Source organism: Panthera tigris, chromosome A1 (genome assembly GCF_018350195.1).
Source record: "Panthera tigris isolate Pti1 chromosome A1, P.tigris_Pti1_mat1.1, whole genome shotgun sequence".
Lineage (NCBI taxonomy): Eukaryota > Metazoa > Chordata > Mammalia > Carnivora > Felidae > Panthera > Panthera tigris.
In genome coordinates, this window is record NC_056660.1 from 185394390 (window position 1) to 185414846 (window position 20457).

The 20457-nt window shown below is 35.9% G+C and overlaps 1 protein-coding gene across 1 annotated transcript in view; it reads right to left on the reverse strand.

Annotated features, from left to right (window-relative positions):
• Positions 1 to 2166: 2166 nt before the first annotated feature.
• GABRA1 (gamma-aminobutyric acid type A receptor subunit alpha1) overlaps positions 2167 to 20457 on the reverse strand; it is a 58305-nt gene continuing 40014 nt past the window's right edge. The window contains exons 8-10 of the mRNA XM_015535483.2: positions 13634 to 13786; positions 7998 to 8200; positions 2167 to 2562 (exon numbers count right to left, since the gene is read on the reverse strand). Of these exons, the coding sequence (XP_015390969.1) occupies positions 2251 to 2562; positions 7998 to 8200; positions 13634 to 13786 (668 nt within the window). The 3' untranslated portion in view covers positions 2167 to 2250. The remainder of the gene's footprint in view (positions 2563 to 7997; positions 8201 to 13633; positions 13787 to 20457) is intronic.

Consider the following 20457-nt stretch of genomic DNA (forward strand, 5'->3'; position numbering starts at 1 on the left):
GCAGTCAATTTATACAATAGAATACTATCCACACACACTAACAAACTAAGAAATGATAGAAATGCAATCATTGCATAGCAGAAAGCAGACTAATAAGAAATATTCACATCTAATGAGTAAAATACAGACCAAATGTTAGGCGTGAGGAGTCTGGAAGATAAAATGCTCTTAATAAACACATTAACGCCGAAAAATAACAGATATAAACAGCAACACGGATGTTAGAGCCATATATATATATATATTTTTTATTTTCTATACATGATATCTACACATGATACCAGAGGATGAAACGTCCTTGGTTCAGTCTTTATTGGCCTAGCTCATTGAATTTCGGCAGGACCAAATCAAACAATAAAGCACATTTAAAAAGAAAACCAGAGTTTGCTTAGGAAAACACAAACTGTGTTTTTTCCTACATCATTGGATAGCAGCTTTTTGAAAGAAACATTGCTCAAAAGTTGGATATGGATCCCAATGGACTTATTTGGCAATTATGCTGATAGGTTTATATGTCGTAGCATTTTAAGTGTGGTTAGACTATGACCTGTGGATTCTGGATGCTAATTTTAAACATCTCTGAAATTCTGTTAGACAAAAGGAGACTTCAAAAATACCTTCTGCATAAATATTCATCTCTAAAACTTCTGGGAAGTAATGAAACAGACCAGAATTTTTATAGGGAGTATTAATGGACCTCCTATAGTTAAAGCCCTTACATAGTATACCTACAAATATATTGCTACAGTATAAATGAAATGTAATAATGTTACTCAATAAAAGCTATTTCCTGTACATTCTTTCATGTATTTTTATATTTAATGCTACATATGGTACAACACTTATTGAAATAATTGGTATCAGCAAATATAGTGATAATATACAGTTGATCTTCTAGCTCCAACTAATGCTTTTCCATTTTCTTTCTATTTTATAAGAGCCTAAAATAGGGAAATGTGGCATGACTTGAGCAGATAGCAGCTGATTTACTACTGTATCCCAGATAATAGTTCGAAATTACAAGCTTTCTCTACATAAGTAGACTTTATATTTTAAATTCCATCTGATTCCCACAGGCTGTTCTGTTTTTAATGCAGGCTCTAAAGGTATTTCCATATAGCACTTAACAACATTCTAACAGCTAAGAGCGGTGAGTCCTACACAATATTTTAAGAACACAACTTTAAAAAAGTAAAAAATGTACAATCTCATGCTGTATATTTACATATATAATTTGTTTATATAGTCTATATTTGTTTACTAATCATAAATTTCAATCTAAAGCTTTTAATGTACTGTTATATAAAATAATACATTCAACAATTCTAGAGCTTGCAAAATAGGTTTGCCTCTCTAAAAACATCTTCATAATGAGTATCAAGTGATTATTGGACCCATGTGCTATCTGGATATAGACAAGGTGGCAAAGGGAATATTTTTAATTGTTTTATTTCATTTTTATTAATATTTTTTTTTTTAGTTTTTATTGAGTGTATGTCTCTGTTAAAATGATTTCTCATCGAAGCAAGTGGTAAAAGCTCAGATGATGATGAAGTAGCCTATTTAAAGCATTTCTCTTTTTTGGATTAAATGCTTAAGGAACTGTACGTTTGCTTATGCAATCTCCATGGATTCTAAAATAGCATTTAACAGCAATATAATGCACTAGCCATTTTTAAAAGGAGGAAAAAAATTGGGATCTTTAGCTTTGGAAACAAAGTGTTAAAGCTATACATCCGTTCAAAAAACAAAACAAAATGTAAGCACACTGTAGTTTGTGCAATAAAGACATAGATTTTTAAAATTGTTGTCATTAAACATTTATAATGTATTCTTTGAAACACCTCCACATAAAAATATTTTTGACATATACAGTATCTTTTTTTTAGAATATTTGGAAATAAATATCTACAAATGACCTGGAGTTACAGACTTAAGTTTTATTTTCCTTCTACTTTCCCTCATAGCTTGGACCTCCTTCCCCACCTTTCCTCTCTGTTTCATTCTGTCTCCTTCTGTCGTGATTTTTCTCTCTCGCTTCCTCTCTCAGAATCCTGTCTCTCAGCTGTATGTTCTGCTTTGCTCTGGACTGCTGGACAGGGGTCTGTTGTTCTCGTATGAATTATGGAAATAAGGAAACCTTCAAATTCTTTAAGACAGAGGCAAGAAAGCAGATGGGAATCACCGCGTTGAGAACAGAAAGCAATTCCCAGTGCAGAAGACTGAACAACGGAATGTGAATAGAAGGACTTATTGATGTGGGGTGGGGGCTTTCAGCTGAGGCTCTCTGTTTAAATATGTAGCCCAGTAGACCAAGTTAAAGATTCCGAATAGCAGCGGGAAGGCTATTCTTGACAGTCGGTCAATTTTGCTGACACTGTTAAAGGTTTTCTTGGGTTCTGGTGGTTTTGTTTCCGGCTTGACTTCTTTGGGTTCTATGGTTGCACTTTTAGCAATCGTGGCTAAGCCAGGGTCACCCCTGGCCAAATTCGGGGTATAGCTGGTTGCTGTTGGAGCATAAGTGTTGTTTTTCTTAATGAGAGGATCCTTCACTTTCTTTGGCTGTCGAAGGAAAGAGTAAAAGCATTTTGTTCAGTAAACTGTGGGAAGGAAGTTTATAAGTTGCTGAGCAAAATCTATACTTTGATTAACATGTAAGAAATGGAATGTATACCTGCTTTATTGAGACAAATTAAAAATGCAGACACAAATGCCCAGTTATAAGATTGACAAGTTTGGGCATCTACTGCACAGGATGGTGACTATACCTAGAGACATACATATACTTATACATATCATATACTATGATATACTAAATACATATCATATACTTGAATGTTGCTAAGGCTAAGTCTTAAATGTTCTCACCACAAAAAAAAAAAAAAGAAAAAAGAAATGGTAACTTTGTGATGGGATGGAGACAGTAGTAGGGTAGGGTAGGGTAGTAATGACTTCATAATATATGAATGTATCATCAATCATATCAACTACATGGTATACCTCAAACTTACACAATATCATGTGTCACATATCTCAATAAAGCTGGGGGAAAAATGCAGACACAGTATTTTCCAGGCTTCTCTATCAAGAGGTAGAGTGATGTGATGCCATGTTAGGAGCCTATCCTCAAGAAGCTTTGCAGCCTCAGCATTTACCCTCTGAAAACATTACTGCCTCATGAATTAGCTTGGACTAGAAAACTGAGTGACCAGAGACCATGTACAGTGAGAAGCCCAGTCCCAGTGTCAGGCTCCAGACGAGTGAGAGGCCATTGTGGATCCTCTGCTCCTGATGGAGTCTCCAGTTTACTGCAACCATGTTGGTGAGCCCATATCCTAATAGAAGTACCACCAGGTTGCTCCCAGCCCCACATGCCTGGAGGTTGCTGTAGGTCACTAAGTTTTGAAGTGGTTTGTTTTGCAGTGATGAGTTGCTGAGACAACTATTTGCTCCTTCTCCCCAGGTTGCAAGTGGGCAAATGATAAAACAGTTATTCAGGGTATCTTGAAGCCAATTTCTTGTTCAATGTCAGCAGCTTGTCAATGTTACCTGCACAACTGCAGCATTTCTTGGGGTTTCTATCATATAGACATTTCCAAAAAATGAAGTGGATCATTGTTCACAGCTATGTGGTCTGATATACTGTCATTAGCCACTTGTGACTATTGAACACTTGAAACATCGCTACTCTGGGGGCGCCTGGGTGGCTCAGTCGGTTGAGCAGCTGACTTCGGCTCAGGTCATGATCTTGCACTCCGTGAGTTCGAGCCCCGCGTCGGTCTCTGTGCTGACAGCTCAGAGCCTGGAGCCTGTTTCAGATTCTGTGTCTCCCTCTCTCTCTGCCCCTCCCCCGTTCATGCTCTGTCTCTCTCTGTCTCAAAAATAAATAAACGTTAAAAAAAAAAAAAAGAAACATCGCTACTCTGAGATGTGTATAAGTATAAAAATGCGCACAGGATTTTGAAGGCCTAGTATAAAAAAGGAAAAGAATGCAATATATCTCTTTAATAATGATTTTTATTGTTTACACATTATAAAGATGCTATTTTGGATATATTGGTAAAAGCATATTACTAAATCACTAAATTATGCACCTAAAACTAATATTACACTATGTTAACTAACTGGAAATTAAATCAAAACTTGAAAAAGAAAACAAAAAAAAATTAATTTCCCTGATTTGTACTTTTGAAAAAAGCTAATAGAAAATTTTAAATTATATACATCATTCACATTTGTGGCTCACATGTTTCTGTTGGATAGCAGTAGTTAAGAAGAGTAGTTCTCATTCTTTTGTGCACACTAAATCACTAGTTAAACATTTTTAAAAGGCAAATATCTTGGGCACAATCTCATATTTTGAATCAGAAAACCAGAAGTGGAGTCTGGTTACTGATGTTCCAAAAAGGTATAGAGAATACTGATGAACAGCTAAACTTAGCCAACCAGACTCAATGTTCTCTGAATAATCCACATTTTTATTATTGAATCAGAATAAAATTTTACTACCAAAAGACCTGATGCTCTTCGCAAGAAATACTAGTTAATTTTAACAGGTTAATTTCTTTATTATCCAGCCCTGTGATGTCTCTGCTACCTTTTCCCCTCCTTCAAATCTGTAAACATTACATTAAGACAACAACAGAAAGCCCAGAAATTGTTTTTTTCTAGTATTACATCATAAAAAGTAAGGCCACTCACTCTAACTGTACTCCTATTTTATAGTGAAGACAGATTTGGTTAAGCTTTATGAAGAATGACAGAAAGTTCCATAATTATTTGTACAAAACTGAGGCAAGTAAAAGTAATTCTCTCTTTCACTGTCAAAATGACTACAGGTCAAAAATAGATATGGTTTAGTAAGTTACACAGAGAAAGACAAATACCACATGATTTCACTTATATGTGGAATCCAAAAAACCAAAACAAATGAATAAATAAACACAAAGCAGAAACAGACCCACAAATACAGAGCAGGGTAGGCAAATACAGAGGGGGGAAGGCAAAATGGGGAAAGGGGAGTGGGAGATACAGGCTTCTAGTTATGGAATGAGTCATGAGAATAAACGCACAGCATAGGGAATATAGTGAATGGTATGATAATGGCATTGTATGGTGACATGGTAGCTACACATGTGGTGAGCATAGCATTAAGGTGTAGAGTTGCTGAATCACTATGTCGTAGGCCTGAAGTAATGTAACATTTTTTGTCACCGTACTAGAATAAAAAAAAGATATGGTTTGTTTCAACACAGTTAAACAGCCAAACTGAACTTGTAATAGTCCATTTCTTAAAAAATAAGAATTCTAATATTACAGAATACAAGCATGCATGTCCTTTAGATAAAATGTATATGTACTCTGATGTTGAAGAGAGGCAATGGGTTCCAATCTAACCAAAATTTGTTGAATGACAGACACCCTATTAGATAAGCTGAAATGGGTAATCAGCAACAAGAATAATTCTTGGAGGAGAGTTTATATTATTAGTAGATTTCATTTCTCCCAGTGCCAAATTATTATAGTACTCCAGCACTAGAATACTAAAATTTATCAAGTTAAGTGCTTTTATTTGCAACATCAAGTTGAATAACATATTGAGAAATATCTGGTTGGCTTATCAGGAAAGAGCACTTAACATTTTTTTTTTAATTTTTAAGAACGTTAAGCTCCCCATATTCTCTAAGAAGCTGGTGTTTCTTTCAGCAATTTAGTATATGAGAATGGATCTTAAGCCGGCTACTGAATGTTGACTTGATAATGTGATGACTTAATGGAAATTTTCTTTTTATTTTCAAGTTATATCATGTTAGAGACTGAAATTTAACTCTCCTGATCATAGAATACACTCATCTGGTCATATAAAAAATATTTTATTCATCCTCTCTGAATGTCAAAATGAGACCTGGGTCACATTGTGATCACACTCCCTATAATAAGCAAATCAAACTGTCAAATCCCTGGGGAAGATTTTTACAGAGGCATAGATAATTTACAGAAAATATTGTCTTTCTTCTTAGGATGATAGATATAGATGACTCGCTGATAAATATATATGTGTGTATATATATATATAGGTAAGAAATGACTATACCTATATCTACATTTGTATACTGAATAACATAGACTATAGACTGATAGAGATTAGAATATTTTCATTAAGACACAGGACTTGGAAACCTAATACAGCATCAGACAGAGATAAATATAAACTTACCTGTGAGCTCAACCGATGCTGCAACCTAAATTCTATGTTTTCCAGACCAAATTCATGTAACAAATCACTAACAACCAATACTGATGAGCCAGAATCAGAAAGACACTGCTCTCATGCAGCAAAGTATTAAGACAGAAAAGCAATTTTTTCCAATGTTTGCACATCACTTCAGTTGCATATCACCCACGTTTGCATATCATTAATTCTGAAGAACTTTAGTAGACTATTCCAGTGATTCTAAGATGTGCATTTAAAAATTGTTCACATCTATGACTCTGGGCTATGTCTTATGACTGGTAGTGTCTTATGATTACCCATCTCTATGTTTGGCTCTCTCTCCTTTGGGCTGCTCTTCTTTTCTAGGACAAATGGAAGCCATCAGTGGATCAAGTATTTGACAATTACTCTGTCTTTACTCTTTTCATTCCTCTCTCCAACTAGTAAACACAATCCCTTTGTCTTATCTCCTCTCTCTACTGAACCCGAGCCAAGGTTCTTGGTTTGAAAATTCAGAGATTTTTTTTTTAATACTTGCCAAGCATGTTTCAAGGGAAGGCAAATTTTGAGGGTGTGGTTCAGGTACTGTTGGCTGCCACAATGCATTCTACACAGAGCCTTCCTTCGCTTTTACCTGTGTAGGAGAGCATGGGGGTGTTCAGCTGATTCATCTGGGGTAGATCTAAAAGGGCTTTTACTTGGCAGTATATTTTCTTTCATATGCATATATTAATGACTCATCTTATAATCAGTAACACTATAAATTCATTTAAATACGGTAGATGTTTCCACCACAAAGCATTCCTTTTTCTAGTACACCTGTAGAGCTATGAGGAAAACACCATTAATTTCTTTACTATAGACCCTTTCAGATTCTTGAATTTATTCTGACTCTGTGATATAGTATACACCATTATATAAGTATATTCAACCACACAACTTTATTTTTAGGGACTATCTCATGAGATTAGTACTCTGAGGAACAGAATTTTGGGAAAACTACTATAGAGTGAATTCTTCTAAATTACTTCTAGATGTCTTACAATCTCTGTGTCTCTGACTTTGACCTTCTTTCTACCATCTGAAGGTTCACCTGCATTTTGACATACTTTACTTTCAAGCCACAGAAGTAGAAATATCCTCCTTTCATGTGCTTTAAAATACACTCTAGAATAGGTTCTAATTTAGAAAAACAGTAATGAGCTGTACTTGATAATTTTCTACAAAGAAGAATTTTTCTGTGATTTCTGTCTATGATCCTTAAAGCAAAACTCTAATTTGGGGAAAGAAATATATTTATTGCCCCTTGCTTTACTGAAAATTGGAGATAATGCATCTCACAAACTCAATTCCACTGAGGCATTATAGTCATAATATTTATGACCAAGGTGATTAGGCTCAGAAAACGACCAAAAGGCTATGATTTTCAAATTCTAAAAATTATAATGGCATAGCTTTATTTGCTCCTAATGTCAGGTTGATTAAAGCTGTTCTCAAATCGATGGAAGGCACAGGAAAGCATACTTGAGTAGAAATGTTCTCCTTCATCTCTCTATGATCTCCTTACTCTACTCTGCTCTGCCCATCTGCCCACTCAAACAACCCCTCTCTTTAGCACTACCAAAATTACCATAGCACATAGTCATTGATGATATAAGAAACAAAGAATCCTCATCACCCTGTCTCTGCATTCTTCAGCCATTTCCCAAAGTCTGAACATGCCATCTCACAGGGCTAAGAAGACATACCAGTGATGCATTACACAGGATCTTAAAGCATTTACCTTTTCTGGAACCACACTTTTGCCATCCCATGCATAACCTCTCTTGGTGAAATAATTTACTGTGGCAAACTCGATCAGAGCTGAGAACACAAAGGCATAGCACACTGCAATGAACCAATCCATAGCAGTTGCATAAGCCACCTTCGGAAGAGAATTTCTGGCACTGATACTCAAAGTTGTCATGGTGAGCACAGTTGTTACCCCTGTAAAGAGAGAAATTAAGTGAATTTGTAGGTTCATACTGCAAAATTTGATCACTGGAGGCCAACCTACTTGTGCAAAAGGTAACCAACAGTGCCATAGATACAGTGGGTTGTTGTTGTTGTTTTTTAATCATCCCATGTTGGTTTGGGATAAATGAGTTTTAATACAACCCCAGTGTAGTGTATAGTTCATGGTATGGCAGTATTGAGGGGGATCTCTTGGAGAGATAAACTGCTCTGCTACTGAGAAGCTGTTAATAAAATCATGAATTCCCTTAAACGGGCACCTTGAACAAGGTGTCCTGGCAGGGAAGGAAACAATACTGTCTCACTGTCCCCAACGCTTTCAAACAGAAAGCATAGATCTTCATTGTCTCTGATCCACAAGAAATTGTTGTATCCTCATCTCTGTTTAATATTCTATCTGCATATCCTAAATGTATAAACCAAGAAGCTAGTAGCTTCTTGTTAATCAATAATTGATAGATAATTGAATTATTTTAGGATAATATTTTGCTACATTGTTAACTTTTCTGCTTTTATACTATTTTCCCCCTAATTCTAAAATAGCTCCTCTTTGGGGCACCTGGGTAGCTCAGTTGGTTGAGCCTCCTACTCTTGATTTTGGTTCAGGTCATGATCAAACAGTTTGTGATTTCAAGCTCTGCATTGGGCTCTGTGCTTACAGTGTAGAATCTACTTGGGATTCTCTGTCTCCCTTTCTCTCTGTCCCTTCCCCACTCACTCTCTCAAAAATAAATAAATAAACATTAATATAATAAAATAAAACAGCTCCTCTTTTGAAGAAATTCCTGAAATAAGTTGTATGTCATTTGCTTGAGGTTATACAGCTCAGAAGTGGCAAGACAAAAATACGAACACAAGTTTGTCTGATTCAAATGTCCACAATCTTTCCCCTTTTTTTGTTAATGCTGCCTCATTTGCCTGATTCTGTGAATCCATTCCTAGTGATTAATGCTACCTATATTCAAAGCAGTTTTCAAGCCAGTTGTTTTTAGCTTATTTAGACAATTATGAGTTGGTATGTGAATGATATCCATCAATGTTCATTTAATAAATTGATACAATCAACCTACTATATGAAAAACCCTATAACAGAAGCATTGTAACGTACCTCTTAAGCCATTTGAAAATGTATTAAAAAACTCACAGTAGTCCCATAGGGGTGGCTCAGGCTGCATGGGATGGAAAGACTTCTAACCTCTTCCAGTGACTAGTCCCAACCTTACCACTTACTAGCTCTATGGCCTCAAGTAGGCAAATTTACTTGTAGGGACCTCAGTCTCCACATCTGTAAAAGGGGTGATTTAGATTTCATTCTCTCAACTATCTATAATTGTAAAATTATCAGAGAAACTTCTGTACAATTTTCCACAAGATTACTTGAGGATTAAATGTAATAATGGGTAAAAGAATTTTAAAGATGGTAAATTATTTCCATGGAAGATACTGTCATCTCATGTCTAAAACTCATATCTATGATTACCCTTTTGGATTAATATTTAGAGAATCAGCAGTGTCACACAGCTGGTAGGTGACTAATTTTTCTAAGCTGCTTAAAGCCATCCAATATTTCCTAGTTTTCCATGAATTTTAAGGTAGATGATCTTTGTAACTATGTTAGGGAGTGATAAGATTAAAAAGAAACATTGAGACTTTTATTAAATCATATTTTTTTGATACATGGTCACAGATATAGTGAGTAGACTTACTCTAAATTTTGGAGGTGTTACAGAAAGTTCTGGGGAATTATCTGTATTATATAACCAACAAATGGTTTAAGAAATATTGGCCGGTAAACAGTTCTTAAATTTACATATCAATATTAACTTGAGCTAAAAGCAAAGGAATTAAATGTCAGTATTTGAGGAACTGAACAACCCAGTTCAAATCCCAACTCTGTAATTGCTGAATGACCTTGGGAAAACTGCCTCACAATCCTGAACTTTTTTTTTTTTTTTAATTTTAATGCTTATTTATTTTTGAGAGACAGAAAGCATGAGTAGAGGGAGGGCCAAGAGAGGGAGACACAGAATCCAAAGCATGCTCCAGGCTCTGAGCTGTCAGCACAGAGCCTGACATGGGACTTGAACTCATGAACCGCTAGATCATGACTTGAGCTGAAGCCAGATCCTTAACCGACTGAGCCACCCAGGTGCCCCAATGACTATTATTATTGACAACTTTGGTCCTTGTTAGTAAATCTCTGCTGCAGTGAATTTCATTTTTTTTTTTTAATTTTGGTTCATGTAGACAACTGTCAGAAATAATTTGGGAATGGGTGTTCTTAAACTAAATGTATCGGTAAATTAAGAGTGAAGACTAGCATAAACAGAGGTGTGTGTGTGTGTGTGTGTGTGTGTGTGTGTGGTCTTCCAACACTTGCTACAGGGGCAGAGAAAGGAAAAAAAACTGTGTTGAGCACCTATTAAAAGTTCCAAGAACTCAATCTGACAATGCATATATTTTATTTTTCTCAATATTTTAAAAAGCACTATTTTACATTAATTGTACTCTCATTTTACAGGCAACTGAATCTTTGAAAAATGAAGATTGGATCTAAAACTTGGATCTATGTGGCAACAAAATTACAGGACCACACTGCCTCTAAATGACAGCATGGACCATCAAAATGATGTCTTAAGACATGAAACAGGCTTTGGCTTTGCTGCATTCTTCAACCTTATACTAACCTGTTAGAAAGAACAACTTTTTTTTTTTCTTTTTCCTTTGTATATTTTTTCTTTAAATATCCGTGACCCTGTCAGGCATCTGACACAGCACAGAGGAATGTGCTGAATTGAGACTAAAAACAATGGAAACATGTGTACTAAGTAAATGTTAAAAGGCTAAAGGTCTTGAGAAATTGTACTAGTGATTGTATTGAACTTAAAATGTTACAAATATATGACTTGATACACAGAAATACTTGCCACAGCTGAGTTTACAAATACGTAGTTATGTTCACCAGAAGGGCATGAGTTGGCTGAGATATCACATTGTTGGAAATGTGAAGAGCAAGGGTTTTGACTTATAAAAGATTCCAAAATGCTTTAGAGAATGTCCAAAAAGGAGGATAGAATTTATTAGGGTGAGAAGGAGGGAGAGTGAGCATTAAAAAAATAAATAAATAAATAAAAATAACTTTTCACTGCACTTCTGGGTTCATTCTACAAAAATAAACACAAATATTAAAATATTTTCTCTACTCCCTCTTTTTTTCAATTTCCAGTGAATAAAGGGCTCAAATTAAATATACATATAGAAGTAAGCACCTTGACAAGAGTTCAATCCTCAGTTCTAGTAAGTGGCTTCAACACTAGTTAATATTAACAAATGGTAATTAAAGAAAGAATTTGAAATGAGCTACTCTTGTGCTCTGTAGCTTGAATCATCTGGGATCTTTTTTAATGTTTATTTATTTATTTTTAGAGATGTGGGGGCAGGTGGCAAAAGGGGGAGAGAGAGAACCCTAAGCAGGCTCTGCACTGTCAACACAGAGCCCGACGTGGGGGCTCCGGGCTCGAGCCCACAAACTTCAAGATTACGACTTGAGCTGAAACGAAGAGTCAGATGCTCAACCAACTGAACCACCCAGGCGCCCCCATCCCAGACCTTAATACAGCTATGTTCCTAGACTACACTCAGAGCAAAGATTTGGTCATTTCCAACCTGGAAGCACTTTGCTAAGTTCAAAAGAAAAGACTCTTTCCTGGGCACTCGTAGCAAAGTCTTGTTTTTTTCATGAGATAACAGATTTTTCATGCCTTGCCTGTTATTGAAGATTGATGCCATAGGGATCTCGGCACATGAATAATCCTCAATTTAGATTATAAGCTTCTTAAGGTTTTTTATTCTCTGGTAAAGAGGCTTAAATATAGCATGTGCCTAGTTGATGTTTTAGAATAAACCTTGATAATTTCACATTTCACCAATAAATATGTGATTGTTATTTCCAAATGAATCCCACAACCACCTGATTTCATGTCTCATCATTGCATCTATATAGCATATTGATTTTGGTTTGGAATGGTCATTAAGGGCACCAACTCTACAGCGAAGAGAGAGTCTGGGTCTTACTACAGACACCTTCACCTAATAGCTTCAGAAGGTGCTATTCTTGGGCAGGTTACCCAATTTCTTATTCTTTAGCTTTCTCTTCTATAACACAGGGATAATAACAGTACATAGAATTTTTTAGCATTAAATAAGAGAATATAGGTTTATATAATATAACCTGATATAAGAACATTCAATAAATATTATCTATGATTTTCAATGTGACTCAAATTTTAAGCTCCAGAATATAATCTTCATAAGGGGAGCGGTTTATGTTTGGTTCACTGTAGCATTCTATGCCTACAACATAGTAGGAGCTCACAGTAGGTTTCAAAGAAATGTTCGCTGAATCAATGTATGAATCAATCAATGAATTCATTTTTTGTAATGGAATATTTTGTTTTCATCAGTCTTAAAAGTAAAATTAATATAGTGTACTACAATACAGGCAGGAAATCCCTCTTTATATGAAATACAAGCTTCTAAAATTATAAGTTAGGGGGTGATTTTTCCAATAAGTAAAAAGTTTGTTACAATTTAAACAATATTGCAATTAGATTTCCTTAACTCATAACATATAGAACATTTAAAACATCTTGATAGGAAAAAACAAAAGTGTATTTGGAAGTCTTCAGAAGCACACACATGAGGTAAAATGAGGTATTCATATACTGATGATGGTCATTCATGAGCTCTCCCTACCTAAAGAATCCCTGCCTTCATATATGTAAGGAAGTAATTCTGCTGATATTTTCTCAGATTCTCCAAAAATACACTGATACATGATTATACATTCTAAATATATGATTTCAATATTAATATTTGTTTTTCATCTATCACCATGTATTTTATGTTTGCTTCATTCCTCAACTCTCCCAAAACATCACATCAAATGTTCGTTAGTTCCATCTAACTACATGCACTAGAAACAACTTTTGCTATGTAGATAAAAAGTTTTTGGGGCGCCTGGGTGGCGCAGTCGGTTAAGCGTCCGACTTCAGCCAGGTCACGATCTCGCGGTCCGTGAGTTCGAGCCCCGCGTCGGGCTCTGGGCTGATGGCTCGGAGCCTGGAGCCTGTTTCTGATTCTGTGTCTCCCTCTCTCTCTGCCCCTCCCCCGTTCATGCTCTGTCTCTCTCTGTCCCAAAAATAAATTAAAAAAAAAAAAAAAGTTGAAAAAAAAAAAGTTTTTAAAAATCATACCATAATGAGAATGGTAACTCTTTGAACCTTTCTATTGTGCTAACTTCAGATTTTAATGTATAATTACTTTTTCATTCCATCAGCAACGTCACCAATATGATATAACTTGCCCTCCATGTTAATCGGTATGCAAATGTTAATCGGCACTCACCAAAGACAGTCCTTGCTGGTACAGACTCTCTGTTGAGCCAGAAAGAGACTTGGGAGAGAATAACCGTCATTATGCATGGCAGGTATGTTTGAATAACAAAATAGCCAATCTTTCTCTTCAGGTGGAAATGAGTGGTCATTACAACATATTCTCCTAGAGGGTAAAACAGACAGTAAGGTGAAACAATTTGACCTTGAAAAGAAGTTATCTTTAAATTTTTCCAGCAGCAGCAAAAGCCTGTTCTTTAGACCTATCCTGTCTCCAGGTGACATTTGGTTCCCAAAGAGAAAAGCTTTTATCCAGGAAAGGAAAGAGATATTACAAAAACACACCAAGACGGGTCTGAGGATGAGACTGAGGTGCCAGAAATGTCATAGATATTGTCAGAACCTTATCATGGTACATCACACATTTCAGACATATCTGAGCATCTATTTACAGATTGGCTTTAATGACCATGAAGGCAATGTGTGAGTCCCCGATGACACATACTAATGGGTTAGAACAGATCAGATCCCCAGTTTACCACTATGGAAGACATTCAGGCTGTCTAATGAAGAAGCTTTGGTGTCCAACTTGGGGGAGTTCCTCGCAACACCAACAATTCCTTTCAGCAGCTCTGTCACCTTCAGTAAGTTATTTAGCTTAAGCCTGATCTTTGAAATAGGAGAGTGAGCTATCCCCTGGGTTCTATTCCCAGGGTTTCTCAAAATTTATTTTGAGGAATAAATTCATCAGAATCACCTGGAAATGTTTTGACATTCAGTTCTTCAGGTCCTACCTAGATACACAAACCATTCTTTAAAAAAAAAATTTTTTTTTTAATGTTTATTTTTTAAAGAGAGAGAGAGACAGAGCACAGGTCGGGAAGGAGCAGAGAGAGAGGAACACAGAATCCAAAGCAGGCTCCGGGCTCTGAGCTGTCAGTACAGAGCCCGAAGTGGGGTTCAAACCCATGAACTGTGAGATTATGACCTGAGCCAAAGTCGGACACTTACCGACTGAGCCACCCAGGTGCCGCCACAAACCATTCTTCAGGGAGGCCCAGGAAAATCCATTCCAATACAACTTTTGAACTTGTCCCAATTCCTAGCCTAGGCTAGGAAATAGTAGACTAGGTAGGCACAATTCATGGTTTTGGTATGTATCAAAATCTGATTTCATTTAGAGGTTGAAAGTGATAGACATACAAACCAAATTGAAGGAGTTTATTTTTTTAATTGATGTTATATTTTCTCAATTATAAACCTTTAGAATCCATTCTGAATATATATATACTTAGCTATCTGTCAGTGGGTAGAAGAGAACTAAGTGTATTCTTACACTATCATTTCCTTTGGTATTCACATTTCTCCATCTTTCTCCTTCCCTTCAACTCCAAACTTCCTCCTATGCAACCTGTTATATATGTTTCAGTCTGTGGCCATCCAGCTTCAGCCCTTAATGAGGCTAAAACTGTTCATGATCTCTTAATATCCTAAACTTCATCTTTCTGGAAAATAATTATAGAGGTTCTGAGTGTAGTTTGGCTTTCAGCTTTCTTCCCCTTTTTTTCTTGACTCTAGCCAGGATTTCCTTTCTCACCCCTGACCCTAGTGTCATTTGTACCTAGAGGGCTGCCAAATCTAGAGCTCTAAGTAACATCGTTTTTAAAATCAACCTGTATTCCCAAATATCTACAAGACATCTCAGACATTCTGATTTTTTATTGACATCACCAACCAAATACATTCAAAAACAGACATTAGTTAACCTTTCCCATAAAAAATAATGACCAGCATACAGCTGTGTTGAATTTCCACTTAGAGTCCATCTTTAAATTCATGGTACTCTCATCTTTCTACTCACTCAGGCTAAAACCCTGGAATTGATCCATGGATGTGAAGTAGGGCTTCAGAGGGAGAAAGAAAGGAATAAGTTGATCATCACAATTTTAATTTCTCCTGTGCAGTATCTCCCAGTCTATCGTTCATCTGGTGGTCACTGCTCTTAATGCCTTTGTAGATCCGTTAATTGTCTTGCTCATCTCTAGCCACTCCCTCACTCCAGTTTTCCCTAAACTTTGATGCAGAGTAATCTTTTTAAAGCATATGTAGGTGCACCTGGGTGGCTCAGTTAGTTGAGCATCCTACTCTTGATTCCAGCTCAGGTCATGATCTCATAGTTGTGGCATCAAGCCCCGCGTCAGGCTCTGCGCTGAACATGGAGCCTGCTTAAGATTCTCTCTTTCCCTCTGCCTCCTCTCCTCCTTGTTCTCTCTCTCTCTCTCTCTCTCTAAAATAATAATAAAAAAAGGATATGTAAAATCTTAAAATACCTTAATGGATTCCCATTGTCTACATTAAGGTTTCTCAACCTCAGCACTATTGACATTTCTGAACAGATAATTATTTATTGTGAGGGCTGTCCTATATGTTGCTGTATATTCAGCCTGACCTGTACCCACTAGATGCCACTAGCAAATACTCCACTCTTCCCCAGTGTCACAATCAACATTGTCTCCAGTGTTACATAGTGACAAGCAAACTCCCTAAGCTGTATTTAAGACTCTCTCTGTCACAGCTCTAAAAATGCATTTTAGCATTACGTCTCATAGCTCAGCACTCATTCTCACAACTCGGTATATTGAGATACTGATACAAAATTCTCCACATGACACCTATTACTGCTGAATATTTTGTTCACCTATGGGTTGGGATGAATCCATAGCAGAATAGGAAGAAATGTACCGTAAAGGAAAGTTTATTAGCTTTGGAAGCAAATGGATTTGAGCTCAAAACTTAGACATCTTATATTCTTACTGTTAGCCTTGGGCAACTCAGTCTCTGATCCTCTGTTTCCTAATCTATAAAATAGTGAGAAGTATATTGTGGGGAGAATGAAGAATAGGGAGTCTATTTAAATCATGTTGTGTAAGAGTTTTAAAATAAATTTTAGTTCCTTTTCCCATTTTCTTATCTGTTCCCTCCAATCAGAATTGGTAAAAGTATTAGTAAAATAAATGCATTTATTCTTCACAGTAGGAAATAATTCACAAGTGCAAATAAGCTTTCACTGATAATTGCTAATAATGATAACAATTTTAATTGTTATCAGTAATGTTAGTTGTTTTAATTGTTATCAGTAATTTTAATTATTATCAGTAATGATTTACTGATCCCTTGTAAGTAATTTCAAATTTATTTATAGCTTGTTTACATTTATAATAATATCTTATACTTTTTAGTTTATCTAATTTATATGCTTATATCCCTCTCATCAAACTTAAAATTAATTGGAAAAGGATAGTTCTTTGAATATAGCATGGTTTTACATATTTTAAGTATTCAAATATCTGTGTATGGTGAAAAGGGACACACTGAGATTTAAGGGCACTCACTCAAATCAACATCCATCAGAATCTCTCTTTGGGAGGGAAATATGCTTACTAATTTCTTTTAATTTTCTATAGATACATTAGGTGACCTCCAAGGTCACCCAAAAGAATTAAATGATTCAAATTTGAGAAAGATGCAAAAAAACAATTTTCCCCGGGCTACTAAAATGTCATCTTATGGACATGGCCATGTTACATTTTATCCTCTCAGGAGTACGCATTATTATTCTAACCATTCATTCAACTGAGGTTTACAAAATTTTACCAGCCCAAAGAAAAAATTCCAGAATGTCAGAAAGATGAATATCTATACATATTCCATTATCATCTTCTGTTGTTCACAATGAACATTTTAGGAAGGTTCTGAAAATGATATTATTTTGGAGGAACTATTATTCAACATATTTGTTATATAAACCATTTTGTCACTAACAAAATAGAGAAAGGAGGATTTCAAATCTTCTGAAATCATTTTCTTAAATTAAACAAAATCTAAGAAGCTTTGGCACAAAACATTTAAGTAAGGAAAAGAAAAGGCAGCAAAATCAGAATCATGTTGTAATAGTTTAAAAATAAAAGAAAAACACAACAAAAAAAATCAGTCTCCTAAATTGAATAGAGATATTCCTAAAGAATATCTCTAGACATCAAGTGCTTATGCACTAAGCATGTCAAATTCTTTTCCTCTAATTCAATAATCTAGAAGAATTGTAATTCAAATATCCTTGCATATCATGTAACCCTCAGGGAAGCTTGTAAATTAGATGTGACAATATTTCTGATACATTACCATACAAAATTAAGGAGAAGGAAGGAAAAGAAACAGGGATCTAAGTCAGAAAGCAGCTTTGAGGGTTTGTTTAGAACTGGCTTCCATTTACTTGAAGAGCAAATTCCTTGCTTAACTTTATTTGACTTCAGTTTCCTCATTTGTTCAATTAAAATGATAGTGCTTTACTTAATTATTTCCTCAGATGCTGTGAGGATAAAATGAAATGGTAGATATGGAAGTTATTAAAAAAAATTGAGTCACATGCATATTTATAGTGTGTAGACAAAAGGATAGAAAGGTGTTCTTTCCATATCTAGAAAGCAACCATTCACTTCAACAAAGTTGTAGTGAACATTAGGTCCATATAAAGTTGATCCTTTCCTTCCAAGTACTCTAAAATTTGTGTTTTCTAAGTTATGTGTTTCCTAAGTTTCTATGATACCTTTTTAATGGGAACGAGGAATGAAAAATATCGAGGGAAGAATTCATATTTTAATATCTGCTCAAAGGGTTATGAAATAGAAATAAGAAAAAAAATGGTTAGAGTTCTAGGCCACTTAGCCTCTCTAGACCCATCTCTTCATCTGAGATAAGAATAGGTTGATCAGATGACTATAGAGTCTTTTCTCCCCACCCCCAACTGCCAGGCTTTACATTTTATGGCTACAATGATTTCTCTGGAGATCATGTACTAGGTTTCATAAATGAGAGACTTGAGGCTCCTTGGGTGAATGTTTAACAACACTGCTGCCTCCGGTCTGGGAAAATGGTTGTTTCCTCATTCATTTTGACCCTGCAGGGTCATCCTTAAATAAAGTCATCCAGAGAAGATTTTAAGGATGTCACAATTTCTTTTGGTCTGATGTTCTAAGGATAAAAGATAGTCATTCACAAAGAAGAAATATTCATACTCAGCAAAGCTCACCTAAATTTCCTCTGATCAAATCCATCTAGTAACTTAGGTAAATATGAAGGCTTTAGTCATCACTGTGTGCTTAAAAAATGCATTACATATTATTTTGTTATTGTTTTCTGGCCATATTTTCATTACACTTAATGACTAATTATTATACTTATTTAATTATTATACTTCCCTGTATAAGTCATATTTCCATGCCTCTTAATGACTACTATGATTTTTGCATGGGCTCTCCTTAAAGAATTATTTAGGAAACATAATGTGGTATAGTAGAATGAGATGGGGGCCATGTCTGTGGTCTAGTTCCAAACTGCTTTCTCTGATATGTCAAGCAGAAATGGCCTCTTCTTGCCATGTGGCTCTCTTCCACTAACCCTATCACTATTATTGACAGTAATATCTAATATTTATTACATAGTTTTTACATGTCAGGTGCTCTGCTAAGGAGGTCACGTGCATTTTCTCATTTCAATCTCACAGTAGCTCATGAAATAGATCCTCTTATTATCTCCAAATAGCACAAGAGAAAAATGAACAGAGAAATGTCTTGCCAAAGGTCAGGAAGTTAATAAGTGGTAAAACCAGCATTCAAAACTTCACAGCATAATTCCAGAGCCCACACTCTTAAATCCATGATGCACCACATTATAGGATTTCACACATGTCTACATTTCCTGTTTCTAGTCATGTGGTTGAGAGCACTCTGCAGCTAGACTACCCAGGTTCAAATCCCAGCTCTGCCAATGCCTTGCTGTATGACCTAAGAAGAATAGTTAAATCTCCCTGGATTCAATTATGTCCCATCTGTATAATGGTTATAGTAAGAATAATACCTATATCCCAGGATTGTTGTGATGATTTGAACAATGCCAAGTGCAGGTTAGCTACTTGTATCAATCAACTATGAGCTTCTTGAAGGCAGGAATTATGTGTCCTTCATCTATCTTTTCCAGGCCCAATTACAATGTCAAACACAGTAATTGAGCAAATGGCTGAAGGAATTAGTTAATAAATAAATTAATAACATAGGATTGTATTGGATTTGAGAGCTGACTGGTCTCATCATTTAGTGTGCCTTTAAGGTTTTTCTCTGCCAGGTGACTAGCTGTACTTCAAACTAAATCTCCAACTTACTTTCTTCTCCAAAATTTTATGGCAGACTCCAGAAAAAAGATTGTGCTTTAGTGGGTTTGTACTGAATTTAAAAATCCAGGGATTGAACTGAACCTCTTATTTCCCCCCTCCTAGGTCACAGAAAAAGACCACTGAAAAAGACCACTGGTGTTCACATGTGAGTTGGCTCAGGCAAGTAGGGCAACCCCTTCTAAGAGGTGATCTATATTGCTTCTCTCCCCACAGAGAAATTTAAGGTAGAAGATGGTTTTTATCTAATCATTCTCAATGTGTGTGCTCCTTCTTGCTATCATTCCTAGTCTTCTGGCAGAAAAAGGGAGGTAACAGCACTCAGTGTCATTTTAACTTACTGTTTTTAGGGCTCCACAAGGATATTTGAAATATGGGATGGAAGACCTTAGAAAAGATCTTTGTTTCTTCCCCCACAGAAATCTATAAGGGTGGGTTTTTGATGAGCTAAAGGGGACCCAGAAGAAGTATAGTTCAGTGTCTTATCATGGAGATGAAAATGTACACCAAACTGAGCTCCTACATTGGAGAATTTGCTCACTATTTTCCTCGCCTCCCTTTCTCCCATCCCCCAAACAATATCCATCACGGGAATGGTAAGAAAAAACTTTTAT